Raw genomic sequence first — 19,452 nt, 5'->3', positions numbered from 1 at the left:
TAGAACTCTGGGACCTACACATATTTGGCAAGGTTCCTTTCAACCACTGCTTATCCCACAACCCTCCTGTGCTAACAGAATCCTAATTTTGTATATCAGACATCCCATAGGAGCCAGCCCTCAAGGATGACTTATGATTGGTCTAAGATAGTCTTGCTAATTCCTGGGGCTTGTGATATAATTCTGACCAATGAGAATCAGTGGTGAATCTGCTGGAGGAGTTCCATATCCAACCCCAAATAACAGAATTCTGTGAAAGAAAAGCTTTTGCGATGACTCCTTCCCCTTTCTACCTCCTGAGAAAATAAACATGATGCCTGGCACTTCGGCAGCCATCTTGAGGCCATGAGGTTTCAAGCATAGGGTCGAGTGGCCAACAAGCAGAGGATGGCAGAGAAGAAAGATGAAAAGAAGCTGGGTCCTTGATGACATCCCTGAGCTGCTGAATCCATTCCTGGAATTGCCTGACTCTGGGCTTGTGAAATTAACAATAAATATTCTAATGGTTTAAGCCACTATGGACTTGCAGCTACAGGTATTCTGGTACTTTGATGTTTATTAGTAGAAACCAAGGGGGACTCTTGCTCTCTTCATTCAAGGTTTTATGTTGATTAACATTATTAAAAGATAATCAATTCCACATTCATTTCAAAGCCGATCCCTAAGACACTCTTTTATCTCATTGTCAAAACCACCAGCATCATTTATGTGTTCCGGAGAATACTTGAAGGGAAAGAAAGAAACCATATAACCTTGGTTACATTGACATCGCTTGCTATTTTTTGAAATAACACTGAGAGAAAGAGACGACATTTCCATTAATAGAAACGAAGCTTTTGGAGAGTTCAAAATTGGATACAAAGCTTCTTCAGCTCAAGGCCCTGCGAATTTCAGAGACTTGGACAACTTTTGTGGCAGCTCTTGTATCATTCAATAATACTGATTTTTTTTGAAAAGGGCAGCCTATTTAAAAGGCAAAGAAAAATTAACTTTCATATTCTCAGGAAGAGCTCCACAGACCTCAACTGCAAGCTTGTCTACCCCATCCCCTGGAAAACATTCCTGCTCATCAAGCAACTCCAACCCCCCCACCCCACTTCTGTCCCCCCACCCCTACCCCAGCTCCCTTGGGTTATTTGAGGGTGAAGGTCAGGGAGCTGACAAGCTCATCCGGCAGAGTCTGGCAAGCTGGCAAGCAAAAAGGCCAGGCACAGGCTCTGTGTTACCCAGGAGAGCTCAGCAGCCCAGAAATAATTAGAACTTCAGTCACTCGTGGTTCAAAGAAATGTGGGTGACGGAGAGCAGCAGCTCTGCTAAGCTGCCTCCTCGCTGGCTGCAGGGGCTGAGGTGCTGCACCATGGGGTGCTATTTCAAGGACCCGGGGTTGTTTGCAGTTGAGCTGAAGAAGTGACTCCGTATTGACCTGCAGACCATCAGAAGAAAGGGTTGTATCCAACAGACCCAAAGACACAGTGTCGGCAACCAACTGTGCAATTTATCTTATTAAAGCAACGCGAAGTAGACTGAGATGAACTTGTATGCACAGATTTACCCAGACATTAAGCGTAACTGTCGCTAGAGCATTATGACAAACCAGCAAACTCAGACTCTTGCAATGTCCATCACCAACATGTTTTAATAAGAGATGAACGAACACATTTGGCTTCCTTGCAATGTTTACTTCAAGCAGATTATCTCCAGGCAGAGGGTCAGTCTTCTCTGGTCTTTGATAAGCTCTGGCAGCGTCTTCCCTCCTTCTCCAGGTCCCCCGCCTTCATGGTGGGGAAAGGGGTTGGGTAGACCAAACCCCAGAGTGGATGTAGTCTGCCAAGACAGCTCTAGCCCTTCCTCTCAAGGTCAAACCAAAACTCAACTGACCTCCCTTTCTCTTCCTCTGAAAATGTATAAACTCAACCCACTGGCCCTCCCTCTCCTTCCCATCCCTGCTGTGGCTTCCAACACTGGAACCCCAGGAGCCCTGGGCAGCCTAGAAACTGAGGTTGACAGACCAGCTTTGCATCGGGGATTTCTGGTCCCCTGTCCCAGATGGGAGCTCCCAGTTGGTGCAGCCTCTTTTCTGTTTCTCTGTCCATTCAGCCATCTACCCATGCTCAATTCCAAAGCGCTGGTGCTTCATGGAGAAAGAGAGAGAGAGAGAGAGGAAACCTGAGTAAATTGTTTTCTTCTCCCAAGAGTGGGCACTCAGCCAGTCCGAGATGGTGGCCAGGAAAGGAGCCCACCTTGGTCTTTGCTGCTTCAGAAGGGGAGGTCCCTGCTTTGGCTTTGGGCTTGATTCTCACCACCCTTCATGCAGTCCCCGATTCCCCGGGAGGTGACAGCTTTCCGAGGGTGTCATCGGGCGCAAGCCCAGCCATCCCCATGGACTCATCTGGATCTCCTGGAGCCAGAGATGGCAACTCCAGAGGTGGTGGTGGGGTTTAGGGGGGAGGGCATGGGGCTCAAGTTCCAAAGCACGTCCACCTGCCGGAGTCATCCTGGGAAGGCAAACAGTGGGGCCCCTTTTGGGCATTTCTTGGACCCAAGGAAAAACTGCTCAGGCCACACCTGGGTCACCTGCGATTTCAAAGAAGAAAACCTTGGAGCCAGGGGTGTAGGAGAAACCTACTGAACAGGTTGGGTTGGTAGATGGTGGGTGAGGACTCACTGGGGTGGGCAGGTGTCACCTGATCTGGGCCTGGACTGTATCTAAAGATGCTTTTTGTTGTCATTCATTGAAGATGTGGCCGGCAAATTCTAGAAGGCAACTGGCTGGCTGCCGGCTTTGTGGGACATTCCTAATGTGGCAGTTTCCCCAAGCAGCCCCAAAGGTTGTTAACAAACCTCCCCCACACTTCCGGAGACCCCTCCAGAGCAAACGCCCCCCCCCATCCCTAGGTGGATCTCGATGAATATGAGCAGACAGAGTCAAGACACAAAACCCAGTTGGTCCAGGTTGTACTCTCGGGTTCTTGACGTCGGCAGTGAGGGTCGGGGGCCCCAGCTGGGCTCTGCCAGCTCCCCGCAAGCCACAGCCTCAGAGACCAGCTGAGACCCCCATCGGTGACTACTCCCGAGAGCCAGAGTTCGACCTGGTGACGCCTGTGCCGTGCATCCCTCGGCCAATCATCTCCTGGCCCCACTCTCGGTGGCTGGACTCCTGTAGTCCACGGCCTTTGGTCTCGATGGGCAAACAGCAGGAGGCCACGGCGGCCAGGAGGCAGCAGCCGCTGTACACCGCCAGTGTCAGGTACACGGAGGATTCCAGCATCACCTGGGGAGAGGAGATGCAGGCTGTGAGAACATCCCTTCCGAAGGAGAGACACCACCAACCCCCTCTCGGAAGCCCTCCGTGAAAAACTGTCTCATTGACTCCTTATAACAGTCCCTAAGGTAGATACTTCATCCCCACTTTGCAGAGGGGGAAACTGAGGCTCAGGAAGAGTACATAGCCTACCCACGTTCATACAGATAATAAGGGTGGGGCTGGGATTCGAACACAGGCTGTTAGGCTCGAGGAGACTGTACTCCTTGTAACTACAAACCTCCCCCTGGACAGAGCCGTGCTGACTTCCTGACTTTTCTGTATGGGGTGGGTGGGTGGGGAACCATGCCGCAGAGCTGAATCTCACTTCCTCAGTTGCCAAGTGACCTTGAGGGCAGTATCCGTTTTCTAATGCAAGGACACCAGGAAGCACTTGGCATCATGCAGATATGTTGCAAGTTCTCATACAACACTAGTTAGTAGTGATAGACGATGACTAGAAGTATGGCAGAAGCAAATTCTCGGCTAAAAAATGAATTGGAATGAACCTTGAAGACATTATGCCAAGTGAAATAAGCCAGACACAAAAGGACAACCACTGTATGATTCCGCTTATATGAAATATCTAGAATGAGCAAATTCATGTAGACAAAGTAGATTAGAGATTACCAGAGACTGCGGGGAGTGGAAAGGGAGTGATTGCTTAATGGGTACAGAGTTTCTATTTTGGGTGATGAAACAGTTTTGTTGATGGATGGTGTTGATGGTAGCACACCACTGAAAATTAATGCCAAAACTAGTGGCCAAAGCAATCCGGCAAACTTGGGGTCTTCTACCTAGGAAAGATCCGGGTTTGATTCTTGACTTCTCTACTCCCCAGCTGGGTGGCTTTGGGCACGTCCCTGGATCCTTCTGAGCCTGTTTCCTCATCTGCAAGCAATATCCCTTCTGTCACAGGGTGAGTTGTTAGGATGAAGTAAGGCAATGCACACAGAGAGCTCGGCATATGTAACTGCTTGCAATGCACTGGCTTTTGTCGCCCCAAGACCCTCTGTATTTTGGGGGCGGCACCTACCTGAGCAATGAACGGAGTGATGAGAGCACCCACTCTTGCCATGCCACTGCAGGTGCCCAGGCCCAGCGCCCGCGTCGCCGTGGGGTACACCTGAAACACAGGGTTCTGGGCGTGGGCTTTGGAAAATGCAGGACCCTCCCTCCTCTCCCACTCAAGACCGATGGGACCACCCCCAATAGGTAGTCCTGAAATGAGCGTGAATCCTCAGGTGTTGGTGACCCCGTTAAGGGACAGGATTCCCACCCCAAAGGAAGTAGGGAGTTCAACTGAGAAAGAGAACGAGAGACGGAGCTATGGGATGGAACCCAGGAAGAGAGTCCTCCCCGCTCGTGGTGATCCCCAAAGACTCCTCCACCTGCAGCTGCTGTACACTCAGGACCCAGGCATGGCTCCACCCACCATTTTTCATCAGCTCACCTCAAAGTACCCGTCATGGATTTCCAAGGGATTTCATAAAGAGAGAGGCTGAAATGTTGACATAGTTTCTCAATGTGTACCCGATTGTGGCCGCATGGCTTGTTCTCTCCCATGCAAAGTGGGAAAGGGACTGTGCACCCTCCTGGCTAAAGTGATTAAGGAGTGGGCATGTTTTCTCCACTCCCTTCCCCTGCCTGCTGGCTGGACGGAGGACTCCGAGACCCTCGGGCAGGGCTTCTCAGCCCTGGACACTCTGGACCAGATAATTCTTTGTTGCGAGGGGCTATCCGGTGCATCGTAGAATGTTCAGCAGCATCTCAAGCAACTACCCACTGGATGCTTGTAGCATGTCCCCTCACCCCTCCGGACTTTGCCAAATGTCCTCTGGGGAGCAAGATCACCCCTGGTCGTGGTGGTTCCTCACCACTAGGATGAGGAATTCACACGTGCAAGGAGTCTGGGTCCCTGAATCGCTGTGGAGAGGAAAGCTGTCTGCCAGTCTGGAACATCTACGCTGAATTGTTCCATAAGTGAGAAACTTCTATCATGTCAATAAAGTCCATTTGGGGGAGTTATTTGTTCCAGCAGTGAACTCGCCTCTAATAAATACAAATGCTCAGTGCCGAAAGCTTGAAAAGACTAAAAAGCATACAGGGGTGATAAGCAAAACTCACTCATGATTATCAGAGATAACCATTGTCACATTTTCATGTGTTTCCTTCTAGTTTTTCCTGTGATTGTATGTGTGCATATATTTATTCAACAAATACTTTTTGAGTGTGCATCTTATATATTTGTAGATGATATTTTAATTTGCTCTTAATTACACATGCAATACATGAATATAGTCTCCTTCTAAAGAATCAAAACACCTAAATTACTTTTTGATTCATTCCATCTCCCAGGAAAATTCTCCCCACAGGACCCATTATTATGAGGTTTGGAATGTATCCTCCCAGATGTGTTAAAAATATGTATGTATAGAAAATATATAGCATTGTTTTTTTTAATACAAAAGGTGTCATACCAGACATAACATTTTACAACTTGTTTTTTTCCATTCAGCAATACATCTTAAAATCCTATGCACGGATCTATATTTTCTGTAGCACACCAAATAATTTCACTTGTATGGCCAGTTTATTCAAACACCATAATCACATGGGACTTTGAAAAGGAAGTGAGACCTGGTAGGACAGGAATCCCAATATATTCCAAAGTAATTTAGGCAGAGAATAAAAATGAATTTGCAGGGTGTCCCTGAGGAACTGGGAGAAATGCAGAAATATTAAACTTCCTGGGGAATTACCGATAAACTTACTGGGGAATTACTGATATTCTCACAAGCATTGGGGACTATGAATTCATTAGGCCAAGCCCTTGATCTTGGGCCTTGCCCTCATGAAGCTTGTTACTGCAAAGGAGAGGCTGAACCTACTTATAATTGTGCCTAAGATTCTCCCCCAGAGAACCTCTTTTGTTGCTCAGATGTGGCCTCTCTCTCCAAGCCTACTCGGCAGGTAAACTCACTACCCTCCCACCATATGGGACATGACTCCCAGGGGTGTAAATCTCTCTTGCAACGTGGGACATGACTCCCAGGGATGAGCCTGGACCCAGCATCAGGGGATGGAGAAAATCTTCTTGACTAAAAGGGGGAAGTGAAATGGAACAAAATAAAGTTTCAGTGGCTGAGAGATTTCAAATGGAGTTGAGAGGTCATTTGGAGGGTATTCTTATGTGCTATATAGATATCCCTTTGTAGTTTTTAGTGTATTGGAATAGCTAGAAGGAAATAGTTGAAACTGTTGAACTGCAACCCAGTAGCCTTGATTTTTGAAGATGACTGTATAACTATGTAGCTTACATGGTTTGACTCTGTGATTGTGAAAACCTTGTGGATCACTCTCCCTTTATCCAGTATATGGACAGATGAGTAGAAAAATGGGGACAAAAATTAAATGAAAAATAGGGTGGGATGAGGGGGGATGGGATGTTTCAGGTGTCCTTTTTTACTTTTATTATTATTTTTTTGAGTAATGTAAATGTTCAAAAATTGATTGTAGTGATGAATGCACACTGTATGATGATACTGTGAACAACTGATGGTACACTGTGGATGACTGTATGGCATGTGAATAGATCTCCATGAAACTAAATTAAAAAAAAAAAAAAGAGGACAGGGGCTGAGGTCTACTAGACAGAGCAACTCTGTTTTGAATTTTGTGTTTTCAACTTTGTACCAGTGAGCTGCTGCTCCAATGGGTAAATGTAAAACAATAGAGTGGTGGGGAATGTAGCAAACGTCCCTATCTAAAGATGTTAAATTCAAGATATGGTAAAATATTGTGCAAGCCTAAAAACAACAACAAAATCCTATGCACGTCGGTATATAGATATCTACTTCATTCTTTTTAACTGCTGCGGTTGAATTCCACAATGGATATTCCACAATTTACAATTCAATAGTGATTGATGGACATTTATGTTACACACAAATATAGACAATATGATTTTTTAAAATGGATAAACGAATTAGTACTACATATCCTCTGTTTGTCTTCCTATTGTGGAGAATTCCAAGCATATACTAAATGGTATAATGAATCTCTAGGACCAAGCATCAGCTTCAAATTTCTCATCTCATGGGCAGCCTTGTTTCAGCCACACGTCTCTCACTTCCCTCCCCTCCCGAATTATATTGAAGCAAATCCCAGAGGTAATATCATTTCATCCATTAGATATTTCTGTGCTGTTTTTGAAGACTTCTTTTTTATCTCTTAGGAAAAAATTGTGGACATTTCCCCACACCCATATATAGTCTTTCACAATAGTGTGATGTCTAATGGTTGCATAGGATTTTACCTCTTGGATGAATCATCATTTATTTAACCAGCTCTTCACTGTTATAAGTAGCTGATTGGATTAGTTCAAGCCAGGGGTCAACAAACTTTCTTAAAAGTGCAGAGAGTAAATAGTTGGGGCTTTGCAAGTCATATGGTCTTTGTGGCAACTACTCAACTCAGATGTAGCATGAAATCAACCGTAGAAATAACAGTAAATGAATGGGTGTGGCACGTTCCAATAAAACTTTACTTACGGACACTGAAAATGTAGTTTCATAATTTTCATGTGTCAAGACATGTCACTCTTCTTTTGATTTTTTCCAACCATTTAAAAACACGAAAACCCCTCTTAGCTCTTAGACTGCACAAAAACAGGAGGCGGACTGGATTTGGCCCATGAGCCATGGTTTGTGAGCCTGGGATAAACCACTGGAGACCTTGAGTCTCCTAAGCCTGGAGTGGGCAGCTTTCTAGTATCTCCTGATCTCCTTCTGGAAGGCTCCAACCATCAACCCACAAGCCTTTGTTGAGTGGACGCTAGGCTAGATGCTATGAGGCAGTCAAAAACTAGGAAACACAGGACCTGTCCACAGGGAGCCACAATCTGCTCAGGGAACAGGCCATCTCAGTGTGACTACAAATACCAAAGAGTGGCACCGACGCTGATGGCAAAAGGAAGTCAGGGGACAGGGAGATCCAGGAGGAAGAGTCAGGAGTGGAGCCGGGCCTGGATGGTGAGGAGGAGCAGATGAGATTCAGGATGAAAACTCGGCCAGAGCGAGGGCTTCGGAAAGCTGTGCAGGCCCACGGGTACAAGGAACAATGTACAGCCCCTAGCACAGCTCTAGCTACATAATATTCTCTCCCTTTGCTCTTATTTAAAATTAAATAAACTATAAAAGAAAATAAATAACCCATAACCTCTGAGTGTGGAGTGTAAATTGGTTTAACATTTTAGATGGTGATTTTGCAATCTCTCTTGACATGGTTTAATGTTTACAGCCTTTCACTCAGAAATTCAACATCTTGAAATTTATCCTAAAGGAAACACACATGTGAAAAATTGGAAAACAATCCAAATATCCATTATTTGGAGAATTGTTACAAAATGAGAATCTGTCCACGCTATTTCAGAGATTCCATAACATAGCAGCTGTTAAAAAGAGCAAAGTAGATTCAGACGCCCTGTGCCCAATATCTTTCATCTGCCCCTCCAGAATCATTCTCCACCCTTCCCCACCTCATTTTCTGCCCTGGGGGAGTTGACCCGTGTGATCACATCAAAGGGCTCCCTGGCCTTCTGGCTTTTGTTGGGTTTAGCCAATGGGGAACCAGTTTCCTGGGAGGCAGTAGCAGCTCCTTGCCCTTACCCCATCAGCCCTCCTAGGGTGGTAATGGCTTCCCCAGCCACCCCACCCTGCCCCACTGCAAGCTCTTGGGCACTGCTCTATGACTTGTGGGGTTCCCTAAGCCCTGTCCCACACCATTGTAACCGGTCCCTTTATAAAACTCTTCACTATTACCCAATTACCCAACTTGACTGATGCAAGCACTAACATAATAGTATTTGCATAGAAAAAAATCTGGAAGAATACACACTGAACTATTCAAGAAGGTTGTCTCTTGTAAGGGGTGAGGGGGGGGCCCTTTCATATTTGGTTTTCTACAATTCTGTAACATTTGGGATTTTAACATTGAGCATTAACTTTTATAAAGCAGAAAAAACAGACAGAAAAAATAGACTAAATTATTGAAGGGATTTGCAGGTGCCACTGAGACCCAAGGACAAAGTTTCCTTCGGAGGAGCTCAGGCTGGGAGCCTACAACACTTTCAGTGTGGGTTTCTTGGGGGAGAACTCCCACCCTCCCCACCCTGGCTGCTTCCCGTCACCCTTCCTACCTCAGGTGTGTAAACATAGGCTGCTTGGAAGCCTCCAGAAATAAACGCTCTTGCAATGAAGAGTAACAGAGTGAGCATATTTCTAGGGAAGGGAAAAAAAGCAGATGAGCAGGTATTTTTTTTTCCTATCAGCTTGTCTCAGCAAAGTCCCATTTGCCCAAGCAGAATTTGCACTCTAAAAATTGGCAAAGGAAACCCCTCGCCACCAACATACACGTATTCAGCCACCCACTCAAGTGCCCTCCCTAAAGTCTGCTCTTATAAGTTTATCAATTTCCAAAGCACCAGGCTGAGAGGTGGTGCCCAGGTTAGGGGCATTTGGGAAGAAGAGATGTAAAGAATCAAAACTCCAGACAGAAACATGTGGGGCCAGAAATGGAGCCAGGAGGCAGCTGAGCTAGGGAAAGTAAACTTCTTTTTGGTATTTTTAAGAGGATCCTGATTCCCAAATCCTCTGTTCCATTTTTCCCATAAATGTCCCAAGTGCCAAAATTTCTGGGTTTATGCTACTTCTCCCGACCTTCCTCAGACAAGAAGTGGCCCCCAGGGTCCTCATCAGAAGTCCAGAGAGACAGAGGCCACTTCCAAATCTTGAAGCTCTTGGTAGAGGGAAAAGTGGAGACATGCCAAAGCGGGGTTACAAAATAGGGTCAACTTAAAATAGTTACATTGAGCAAATTAACGCTTTAAACACATACGTCAATTAAACAGCTATATGTGTGATCTCATTGGGAGATGATGTCGAAAGTCTGCATGTGAGGTTGTTGGCGTGAGACCTGTCATCAGAGCCCCCATCCAAGGCTCCAGAAGGGAGAATGACCTTTGGGTCAGCTGTGAGCCCAGCCAGGAACCTCAGTCCTAGCGAGCAGCTTAGGGGGACCCCTCAGATACCTCCAAGGGGTATAATTCACAGCTGGCAGACCCAGATGGCCACTGATCAGGATCTGAGAAAGAAACCTGCTGGCTAGAGAGAGCTGATTCCACGACCCACCTTCCGACACAAATAAACAGCAGGATGCTGCAGAGGGAGAAGATGATGAAGCTCAAGGCCATGGTTTTCTTGCGACCCAGGCGGTCGATAATCCACAGAGTCACCAGGACACCTGCGAAAGGAGCAGAGGCACCGTGGCAGCCTCCCACGGGGCTCCCACCGCTCCCTGTCGTTCCTATTCACACCTTGAGTCATCCCCTCCCCTGGAGTGGGCTGGACCTGGAGACTCACTGGCAATGATGAAAATACAGCAAAAGTGCAGGACCTCACTTCTGAAGTTAGGTTATAAAAGACCATGACTCCCCTCTCGCTAGCCTTGGCTCTCTCCTTGGCCCTTCTCATGCACCAGCCCCGGTGGAGAAGGTCACCTGGCAAAGAACCAAGGGCAGCGTCCGGCTGCCAGCCAATAAGAAACTGGGGGCTCTCGGTCCAACAGCTCTCGAGGAATTGAATCCTGCCAACAACCGCTTGAGTGAGTGTGGAAGCAGGTGGCTCCTGCCCCAGCTGAGCTTCCAAATGAGACTGCAGACCCTGTGCCGACCGCCCCCCCACCATGGCCATTGAAGCCACTCCCAGGCTACTGACCACAGAGACCGTGAGATAAGAAATGTGTATTGTTTTAAAAGTCGCTAAATTTGGGGAGAATTTGTTGCACAGCCCTGGATACAGACACCAAGAGCATTTGCGAATCCAGGCAGCAGAATGCCTGGGCTGGCAACCAGAAATACCTGGGTTTTAAGGGCTTGTCTCCATTTCTAACTTGCTGTGTGATCTTGGATTAGGGCTTGCCCTCTCTGAGCTTCTGTCTCTTTATCTATAAAACGGGACTAAATAAAAATGCAACGCCCTAACTCAGTAGAGGTAGTATAGCGTTATTGTTATTAATAATAATTAAAATTTGGACTAGGCACTTTTACATTTATTATCTTGTTTCATTTTCTAAGGTAAATACTACTAACAGTTCCATTTTACGTATTTATTCAATCAATAAATTAAGTGCCTACTATGTGCCAGAACTGTTCTAGGACTTGGATGTGTCAGTGAACAAAGACAAATTTCAAATCGATAAACAATAAATAAGGAAAGAAGAATCAGAGTTTTAGAGAGGTAAAGGGAATTGCCTAAATTCATGCAGCTCGTGAGTGGCAATGCTGAGTTTAACTCCTGAGCACTTAGCCTTTCCCAGTAAGCCATCTAGACAGAGTTTTAGAAGACAGACAGACAGCCTAGTACAGAAGTGAAGACTCTGGGCTCTGGGGTGCAACCAGAGTTCATCTCTCATCTCTGCCAGCCAGCAGTAGGAGCTCCAAGTCTTCTTAGTTGGATTTCCCCAGAGGAGACCCTGGGCCAAGGATGTAAGTGTAAGTTGTTGACTTGGGAGGTGATCCAAGAAAGCACCCATAGGGGAGTGGTGAAGTCAGACAGGGAGAGGAAGGCAAATGATGAAAGATGCATCTCAAGCAGGTAACTACTGTGGGCAACTGGAGCTGAATCCCACCGGGGACCTCTGGGAGCCAGCGTCAAACACATACCCTGGAGTTCCCCACCTGATGGGCAAGGAAGCTGGGATATTTATACATGACTTCTGCAGTCAGTGCTTCAGAACTGCTCCCAGGTGTTAATTCCCTAGCATTTCTGCCTGCGTTGCTTGCTTTTAGATACAAAGTAGGGGCACTGACAGTCTCTGCTACACTGGGCAAGTTCATTCTAAGCCTCAGTTTCTTCCATTGTAAAATGGAAATAATTATGCTACTTCACCAGCTTAAATGAAACTGTATCTGTAAACTGTTTAGCCCATTGCCTGGTATACAGTAACACTCAATAAATACTAGATTTTAGTATTGTTATACTCATTATTATTCCTTTTAAAGGAAAAGACAGTTCACCTCTGCACCATGTGCAGGTTTGGAGTTTCCACAGCCCACTCATCTTTTCCAGTGTGGCTAGTATTGGAAGATAATTCTCCATGGGTGTCTCATATTTCTGTACATCTTGCGAGCAGAGGCACAAGCTGTCCTTTTGTTCCAGACAATCATTTCAAGGGTGTTTGCCTAACAAACAGCCTTGGAAGATAGAGATAGTGTTTTCTCTGGAGCAAAGGGCAGGTTTGTTTTCTGTACAATGTAATAAAGATGATGTCTCCCTTTTGGGCAAAGATTGGGTAGCTTTCTGGAAGCCCATTTTGAAATATCTGGGTTCCCTGATCTTGGGGTTTCTCAGCCGTGAAGACAAATCCATTGCATGTGTTAGCATCCAACTGGGCCCTTCCACATCTCCCTCATGGGACTGGGGGGCAAGGGGAATTGATGCCAATATTTTACATATGCTACTTGCTGTGTCATGAGTAGTGAAGTCTTTTTTTCTCTGACCCCAGAGTCTCATGTTTTCTGCTAGCATGCATGAAACTGGGCAGGTTAACTTGTTAGCCTTCAAGTGGGGTGAAAATCTCAGTCCCGTCACAGTTCTTGACAACTTGTAGCTAAGACTTGGGGGAAAAAAATCTACTCCTCTAAAAATGGGATTTGCTGCCAGGTGACACCAGTTGGGCTGCCAGCTGATCAGCTGCCACATTCTCAGACTTCCCTGCCCCAGCCCCACCTCACGCGGGTCCCTCACCTGGGAACTCAGAGAGGGTAGTCCACAGCAGGTCCATGTAATCCTCCTCGCTCAGGTACTCACAGGCCAGGCTGCATTTGGCCTCTACCACCTTCTTTCGGCTGGAGACTGGGGTGGGTGGGAGACAGAGAAAGAGAAAGGCAGAGCCACGTGCAAGATCTAGAATCCCACCTTCCTGCTCCCACAGCTCCTTCTCTGGGTATGAGACAGTTGAGATGCCAGGAAAGAGCTCAGGCTCAGGAGCCAGACAGACTCAAGTGTGAATCCAAACAAACAGTGCTGTCTATAGTGTCAGCAATCTGAGCCTCAGTTTTCTCAAAAAATTGGGGCTAAACTCGGCAGGTGAACTCACCCCTCCCCACTACATGGGACCTGACTCCCAGGGGTGTAAATCTCCCTGGCAACACAGAAGATGACTCCCAGGGATGAGCCTGGACCCGGCATCGTGGGATTGAGAACATCTTCTTGACCAAAAGGGGGATGTGAAATGAAACGAAATAAAGTTTCAGTGGCTGAGAGATTTCAAAGGGAGTCGAGAGCTCACTCTGGTGGGCATTCTTATGCACTATATAGATACAACTTTCTAGGTTTCAGTGAATTAGAATTGCTAGAAATAAATACCTGAAACTATCAAACTGCAACCCAGTAGACTTGACACTTGAAGACGATTGTTCAACAATGTAGCTTACAAGGGATGACAGTGTGATTGTGAAAGCCTTGTGGATCACACTCCCCTTACCCAGTGTATGGATGGATGAGTAGAAAAATGGGGACAGGGACTAAATGAAAAATAGGGTGGGATGGGGGGATGATTTGGGTGTTCTTTTTTACATTTATTTTTTATTCTTATTTTTATTCTTTCTGGTGTAAGGAAAATGTTCAAAAATAGATTGGGGTGATGAATGCACAACTATATGATGGCACTGTGAACAGCTGATTGTACACCATGGATGATTATATGATATGTGAATATATCTCAATAAAACTGAATTTAAATAAAATGGGTCTAATGAAACCACCGTGTATGGAGGTTGAGAGAATGAAAGTAGGCAGGTTTTTGTTTTTGTTTTTTTAATTCCAGAGATTTTTTTAATAGAGCGTTTGTTTCCAAGGAAGGATTTTCAAGTATTACTTTCTCCTAAATGCTCATGCCTTAGATTTCCATTGTTTGAACAAGAATCCCATCTGGATTAACAGACTAGAGAATCTTCCTAAATACCTTGAGTGCTTGCTGTCCTTTCTTGGTATTATTGAATATGGAAATGATAACGTGAAGTCAAGGCAAAGGGTAGGCTGTGTGTGGGAATGTGCTTAGTCCAGATTGCCCCATACTGGGTGCTTTTGTGGAAGACAGACATTGGGTGGCCCCACGATCCCCCCTCCTGGTGTCCATTCTTATGTGATTCCCTCTCCTTGAGCGCGGGCAGGACATGAGACTCACTTGCTTCTAATAGAATACAGCAAAAGTGATGGTATTTACGTGATGACATTACATAAGATCGTGATGCTTATCTAGCTAGGACAGCCTCTCACTCTCTCTCAATAGCTGTGGGGGAGCAAGTGACCATGTTGGATGTCCACATGGCAAGAAACAGAGGGTAGCCTCGAGCTGACAGCCATCAAGAACCCAAAGCTCCCAGTCCTACAAACTGCAAGGAATTGGATCCTGCCAACAACCACCTGAGTGGGGCAGTGGCTCCTTCCCCGGTCGAGTCTCTAGATGAGAACCCAGCCTTGGTGGAAACCTTGAGTGCAGCCTTGCAGAAGACCCAGCCAAGCTGTGCCCAGACTCCTCCTGGACTCCTCTCTTTCTAGCATTCCCCATGGCCAATCCATCAGCCAGTTCTATATGCTCAACCTTCACTATTTGTTAGCATATGACTGGCCACTTCTCACCACTTCCACTGCTGCCTTCTTTCACCTGGATTACCACCATAACCTTCCAAATAGTTTTCCTGTTTCTACTCTTGCCCCCTCACCCCACCCCACCCCACCCCTGGCCATTGTTTACTTCCAGCACCATGGCCAGGGGGATGTTTAACTTGAGTCAGATAATGTCATCCCTCTGCGTAAAACGACAATGACCTTCAACCTGACTCAGCCTAAAAGCCAAAGTTCTTAAAGAGCCTGTAAGGCCCTGTAGGATGTGACGCCCACCACTTCCTTGATCCCGCCTTCCATTTCTTTCTCCCTTGCTCCCTATGCTCCAACCACACTGAACTCCTTGCTGTTTTTCCAACAAGTGAGGCACATTCCTGCCTTGCAACCTTGGCAATGCCCATGGCCTCTTCTTGGATTGCATTCCATAAATCCCCATAATGAATTCTCTTACCTCCTTTCAACCTTTCTTTAAATATCATTGCCAACACCCTGACCACACCCTATTCAAAAACTTCAACCTGCCCCTTGCTCTGTGCCACACAGCTGACCGCCCCCTTACCCTGCTCTACTGCTTTTCTTTTTTTTGTTTTTTTTTCATATAATTTGTCAGGAAATAACGTAAAAGACTTTGAAATGGGCAAAAATGTACTTTCTTCCTATCTAGTGTACCCCTGTGGGTTCTTTCAATCTGTCGTTGTCTTTGTGCTATTTTATAATTCTGCAAATTGTAAAATACAGATAGCAATGAAAATGAGTCTTATCCATAGAAATGCAAATTCTATCTGGTGGTGATGCAATTGATGCAATTGATTATCGCCCTATGCATATTAACAAGTTTTGCCAACCTATTGCAGCATTTCTTTTTGCCTACACAAGCGTGTGTTTTGAATTTTCCCTTGAACCAACTGTAACCTCTTAGTGGTATTAAGAGGCAATTCGCCATGGGCCTCTTGGTATTTCTGTATATCTTATAACTATCTTTGTTTTGGACCATCTTTCAAGGATATTTGTGCAGTGAAACAGCCTTGGAAGATAGTGAGTGGCTCCATTTGGAGCAAAGGGAAGGTTTGCTTCTGGCCTTGGAATATATAGATAGTGTCTCTCTCTCCAGAGCAGGCATGTTTCCTATCCAGGATAAAAGATCTAGATCCTTTAGCTCCAGGTTCCTCTCTTGCAACACAACGCACTGAGAATGGCAGGGCTTTTGCAAGTATCACCTGCCCCTTTTCATCTCACCCTTTGGGACTGGGCTCATGGTGTAAGAAAAGGCTGATCCTCCGGCTACAGCTACTGCTGTGAGTACTAGAGTATCCTTTCTCTCTGTCCCAGGAATCTCATGTCTTCTGCAAACATCTCGGAAACTGCAATGCCAACTTGCTAGCTTGTTAAATAGGTAAAATCTCAGAATGTTCATAGTCCTTAACAACTGTTTCATTCATTAATGAGCCAAGTAAAATCATTGACACATGTTCATTTTACATTTGTTTAAGAGGCATGATTTTAACTTTTCTTTAAAAATTTTCCTTAAATACACCTGTTGTGGGAGCCCCAGGCCCAGGGCCTTCCCTAAGAGCCTTGAAGACAGTGCACACAGCAGCTTGCCTGACCTATGTCAGTTAAGGTTTGACTTACTCTTCTTGTAGGATCAGGCCTCCAGCATTAAATGTAATCTATAGTTTACCTCCTTCCTGAAACTCCCTGAGATAATACCATCTCCAAGATAACCTATAATCCTCCCTTCTTCCCTGCTGACTACAATCGATCCCTATGTCACAAGACTCCCGTTCCCACACTTATGCTCTCATACCCATTGGAATGTCTTTGTCTCAAGCCCCTGTAAGGCTTGATCAGCCCCCACAAAGTACAGAAAACCTACCCACAGAGCTCTGAACCCCCGCCATTCAGAGCAGCTCTCGACATCATTCAGAGCAGCGTAACAGGCTTCCATTCCCTTGTAAGTAAGCCCTGAATAACAGCTCATGTCTCAAACCTTCTTTAGTCCTTTAGCCGCAAAAACCCCCTTGGGCCAAGACACTTATCTTCTAACATACTATAGAATTCCCTTACTTATAATTTCCTTCTCCTCACCAAAATATAAGTTCACAGGGCAGGGGTATTTGTCTTTTGTATTCACTGATACATCCCAACATGTAGACTAATACCTGGCATGTAGAAAATACTTATTGAATGAATGAATGACTTGCCCAAGGACACATAGCTACTTGGTACCAGAACCAAAATTAGAATTCAGGTCCCCTGATTTCCAGCCCTGGGCTTGTCACACAGCATCTCCTTCCCACCCAGGTATGAGAGAGAGCTTTATAACAGGGAGTTGGCAAACTATAGCCTGTAGGCCAAATCTAGTCCCTCCCTTCTTTTGCATGGCCTGCAAATCTGTGTTCCTAAATCAGGTTTAGCAATGCTCATTCGTTCACGTGTTGTCAGTTACTTTGGCACTACAATAGCAGAATCGAGTAATTGGACAGAGATCATATGGCTGACAAAGCCTAAAATATTTACTATTGTCCCTTTCTTCTTTAGATGTCCACTGTTGGGGACATGCAATCTTTGCTCAATACCAAATCTCCAAGCCTACACAGAGCCACTTCCTCAAAACATTTAATTTAGACTCCCCACACCTCCCAGGGAGATGTGACTTCACTATATCATTAAATCCTTATTCCAATAAACAAAACCATTAACACCCAGTAAGATCACAGAGACCTAAGTAAGATCACAGAGACCTAATGGGCAAACTCTGCAGAAAGTGGGAACTTAATTCCTTTATTCCCCCACCCTGGGTTCAAGGCTAGGATCTAATATTACCCTAAAGGTGGAATGGTTTGAAAGTCCTGTGGACTTCTCTTTTTATTCTTTGCTTTTGTCCAGGACTTTTCTTTTTATCCTTTGCTTTTGTCCAGCGTTTTCTCTCCTCCAGCCACACAAAAGAATCACCTGGGGAGCTTTCAAAAATCACAGATGCCTGGGCTCCACCTCCAGAGATGCTGATTCAATCGGTCTGGGAGGAGCCCAGGCACTGGCATTGTTTAAATGCTCCCCCAGGTGATTCTGCTGGTGGCCAGGGTTGAGATCCATCTGCTTCTCCAACTGTGCACATCAGAATTGCTTCACTGGAACATATTCATAAAATTCTGAGCACTGTTTTCAAAGATAACATTAACTTACTTGCTATTTTCACCTTAAGTGCTAACTTTAAGACTCAAGCCCTGACATGAAATGTGACTCTGCTGTAATGCGTTTCTACCCAGCATCTTGGAAACCACAGCCATGATCTTCTCTGCCTAGATTTTCCAGAACTTTCTCCCTGGAGTTGGTGAGCTAAAGTCACTGGAATTTGTCCAAGGCCAGGCCAGGCCCTGTGAGGGCAGGACCTGGGGTGGGAGTGTAACTGAGAAGTTAGGATTTAAGGGATGATCATGGTTGCTGAATCATATAGATAGTCCTTTCTACTTTCTGGTATATTAGAGTAGATAGAAGGAAATACCTGAAATCTCTGAACTATAATCCAGCTGCCTTGATCTCTGATAACGATTGTATAGCCTTTATCTTGTGCCCTCGTGACTGTAAAACCTTGTACCTAACCTTCACTTGTGCTCATTTTATCCAGTTTTTCAAGGTTAGAGTCTTATGATCACTGAGGACAGCCCCTAATGTTTATTAATGAAGGGTCTTGGGTCAGCCCAGAACTAACCCACCCCAAGTCCAAAGTTATCTTGATAACCGAAGCTGGATCTAACCAAAATGGGCCTGCGTGACATGCGCAGTAGCTTAGACTTAAACCTACAAGTCACCTATACCTCGTTATAATACTAAAAATCATGCCCATCATCCTATTAAGGCTGCCATTTTCTTACATACGTTCTGTGACTAAGCATGTAATCAATCTGCGCATGCACAATAATTAAATACTTCTAATTACATCATCTGGGGCCATTATGTTCATTATCCTAAAACCTGCCCATCTTTTAACACTATAAAACTATCAGAATTCCTGCAGTTTGGCGACACAGATTTTTGGGCCGCTAGGCCACTTGCTCTCCTGCTTCTCGCCTAGCAATAAACTCTTTTTTCTTTGAACCCCCGGTGTCTCAGGAATTGGTCATTTGAGCACATCGGGCAAAGAATCCACCACCTCGGTAGGGTAACAGGAGTGTGTGCGTGTGTGTGTGTGTGTGTGTGTGTGTGTGTCTGGAGGGTAATGGTTAACTGGTAAAGAAGATTGAGATACTCACTACTGCAGACATCTCCTGCTTGGAAAAGTTCTGTGGTGAGCAAAACTAATCCATAGTAAGAAAACGCATTGGAAAACCTGCCGGGAGTAAGCAAGAAGGTAAAGAAACGATCTTAGAAATGCAAGTCCCCTTGACCCATCCCCTCGGAAGGGACTTGTAGGCACAGCTTTGGGGACCAGACTTTGGGCCACATTTGGTCTTTAGGGGTTTA

General features: G+C 45.6%; 1 protein-coding gene across 3 annotated transcripts in view; it reads right to left on the bottom strand.

Annotated features, from left to right (window-relative positions):
• Positions 1-1,613: 1,613 nt before the first annotated feature.
• Positions 1,614-19,452, bottom strand: part of LOC119519374 (SV2 related protein) — a 104,010-nt gene continuing 86,171 nt past the window's right edge. For 2 of the 3 annotated variants that reach the window (XM_037816955.1, XM_037816956.1), the window contains exons 11-16: positions 19,242-19,318; positions 13,108-13,215; positions 10,492-10,603; positions 9,501-9,582; positions 4,338-4,427; positions 1,614-3,271 (exon numbers count right to left, since the gene is read on the bottom strand). In XM_037816955.1, the coding sequence (XP_037672883.1) occupies positions 3,065-3,271; positions 4,338-4,427; positions 9,501-9,582; positions 10,492-10,603; positions 13,108-13,215; positions 19,242-19,318 (676 nt within the window). In that variant the 3' untranslated portion in view covers positions 1,614-3,064. The remainder of the gene's footprint in view (positions 3,272-4,337; positions 4,428-9,500; positions 9,583-10,491; positions 10,604-13,107; positions 13,216-19,241; positions 19,319-19,452) is intronic. The other variant, XR_005214012.1, reaches the window with a different exon arrangement.

The sequence above is a fragment of the Choloepus didactylus genome, chromosome 23, assembly GCF_015220235.1.
Source record: "Choloepus didactylus isolate mChoDid1 chromosome 23, mChoDid1.pri, whole genome shotgun sequence".
In the NCBI taxonomy this organism is placed as follows: Eukaryota; Metazoa; Chordata; class Mammalia; order Pilosa; family Megalonychidae; genus Choloepus; species Choloepus didactylus.
This window is presented reverse-complemented; position numbering and strand designations above follow the sequence as displayed.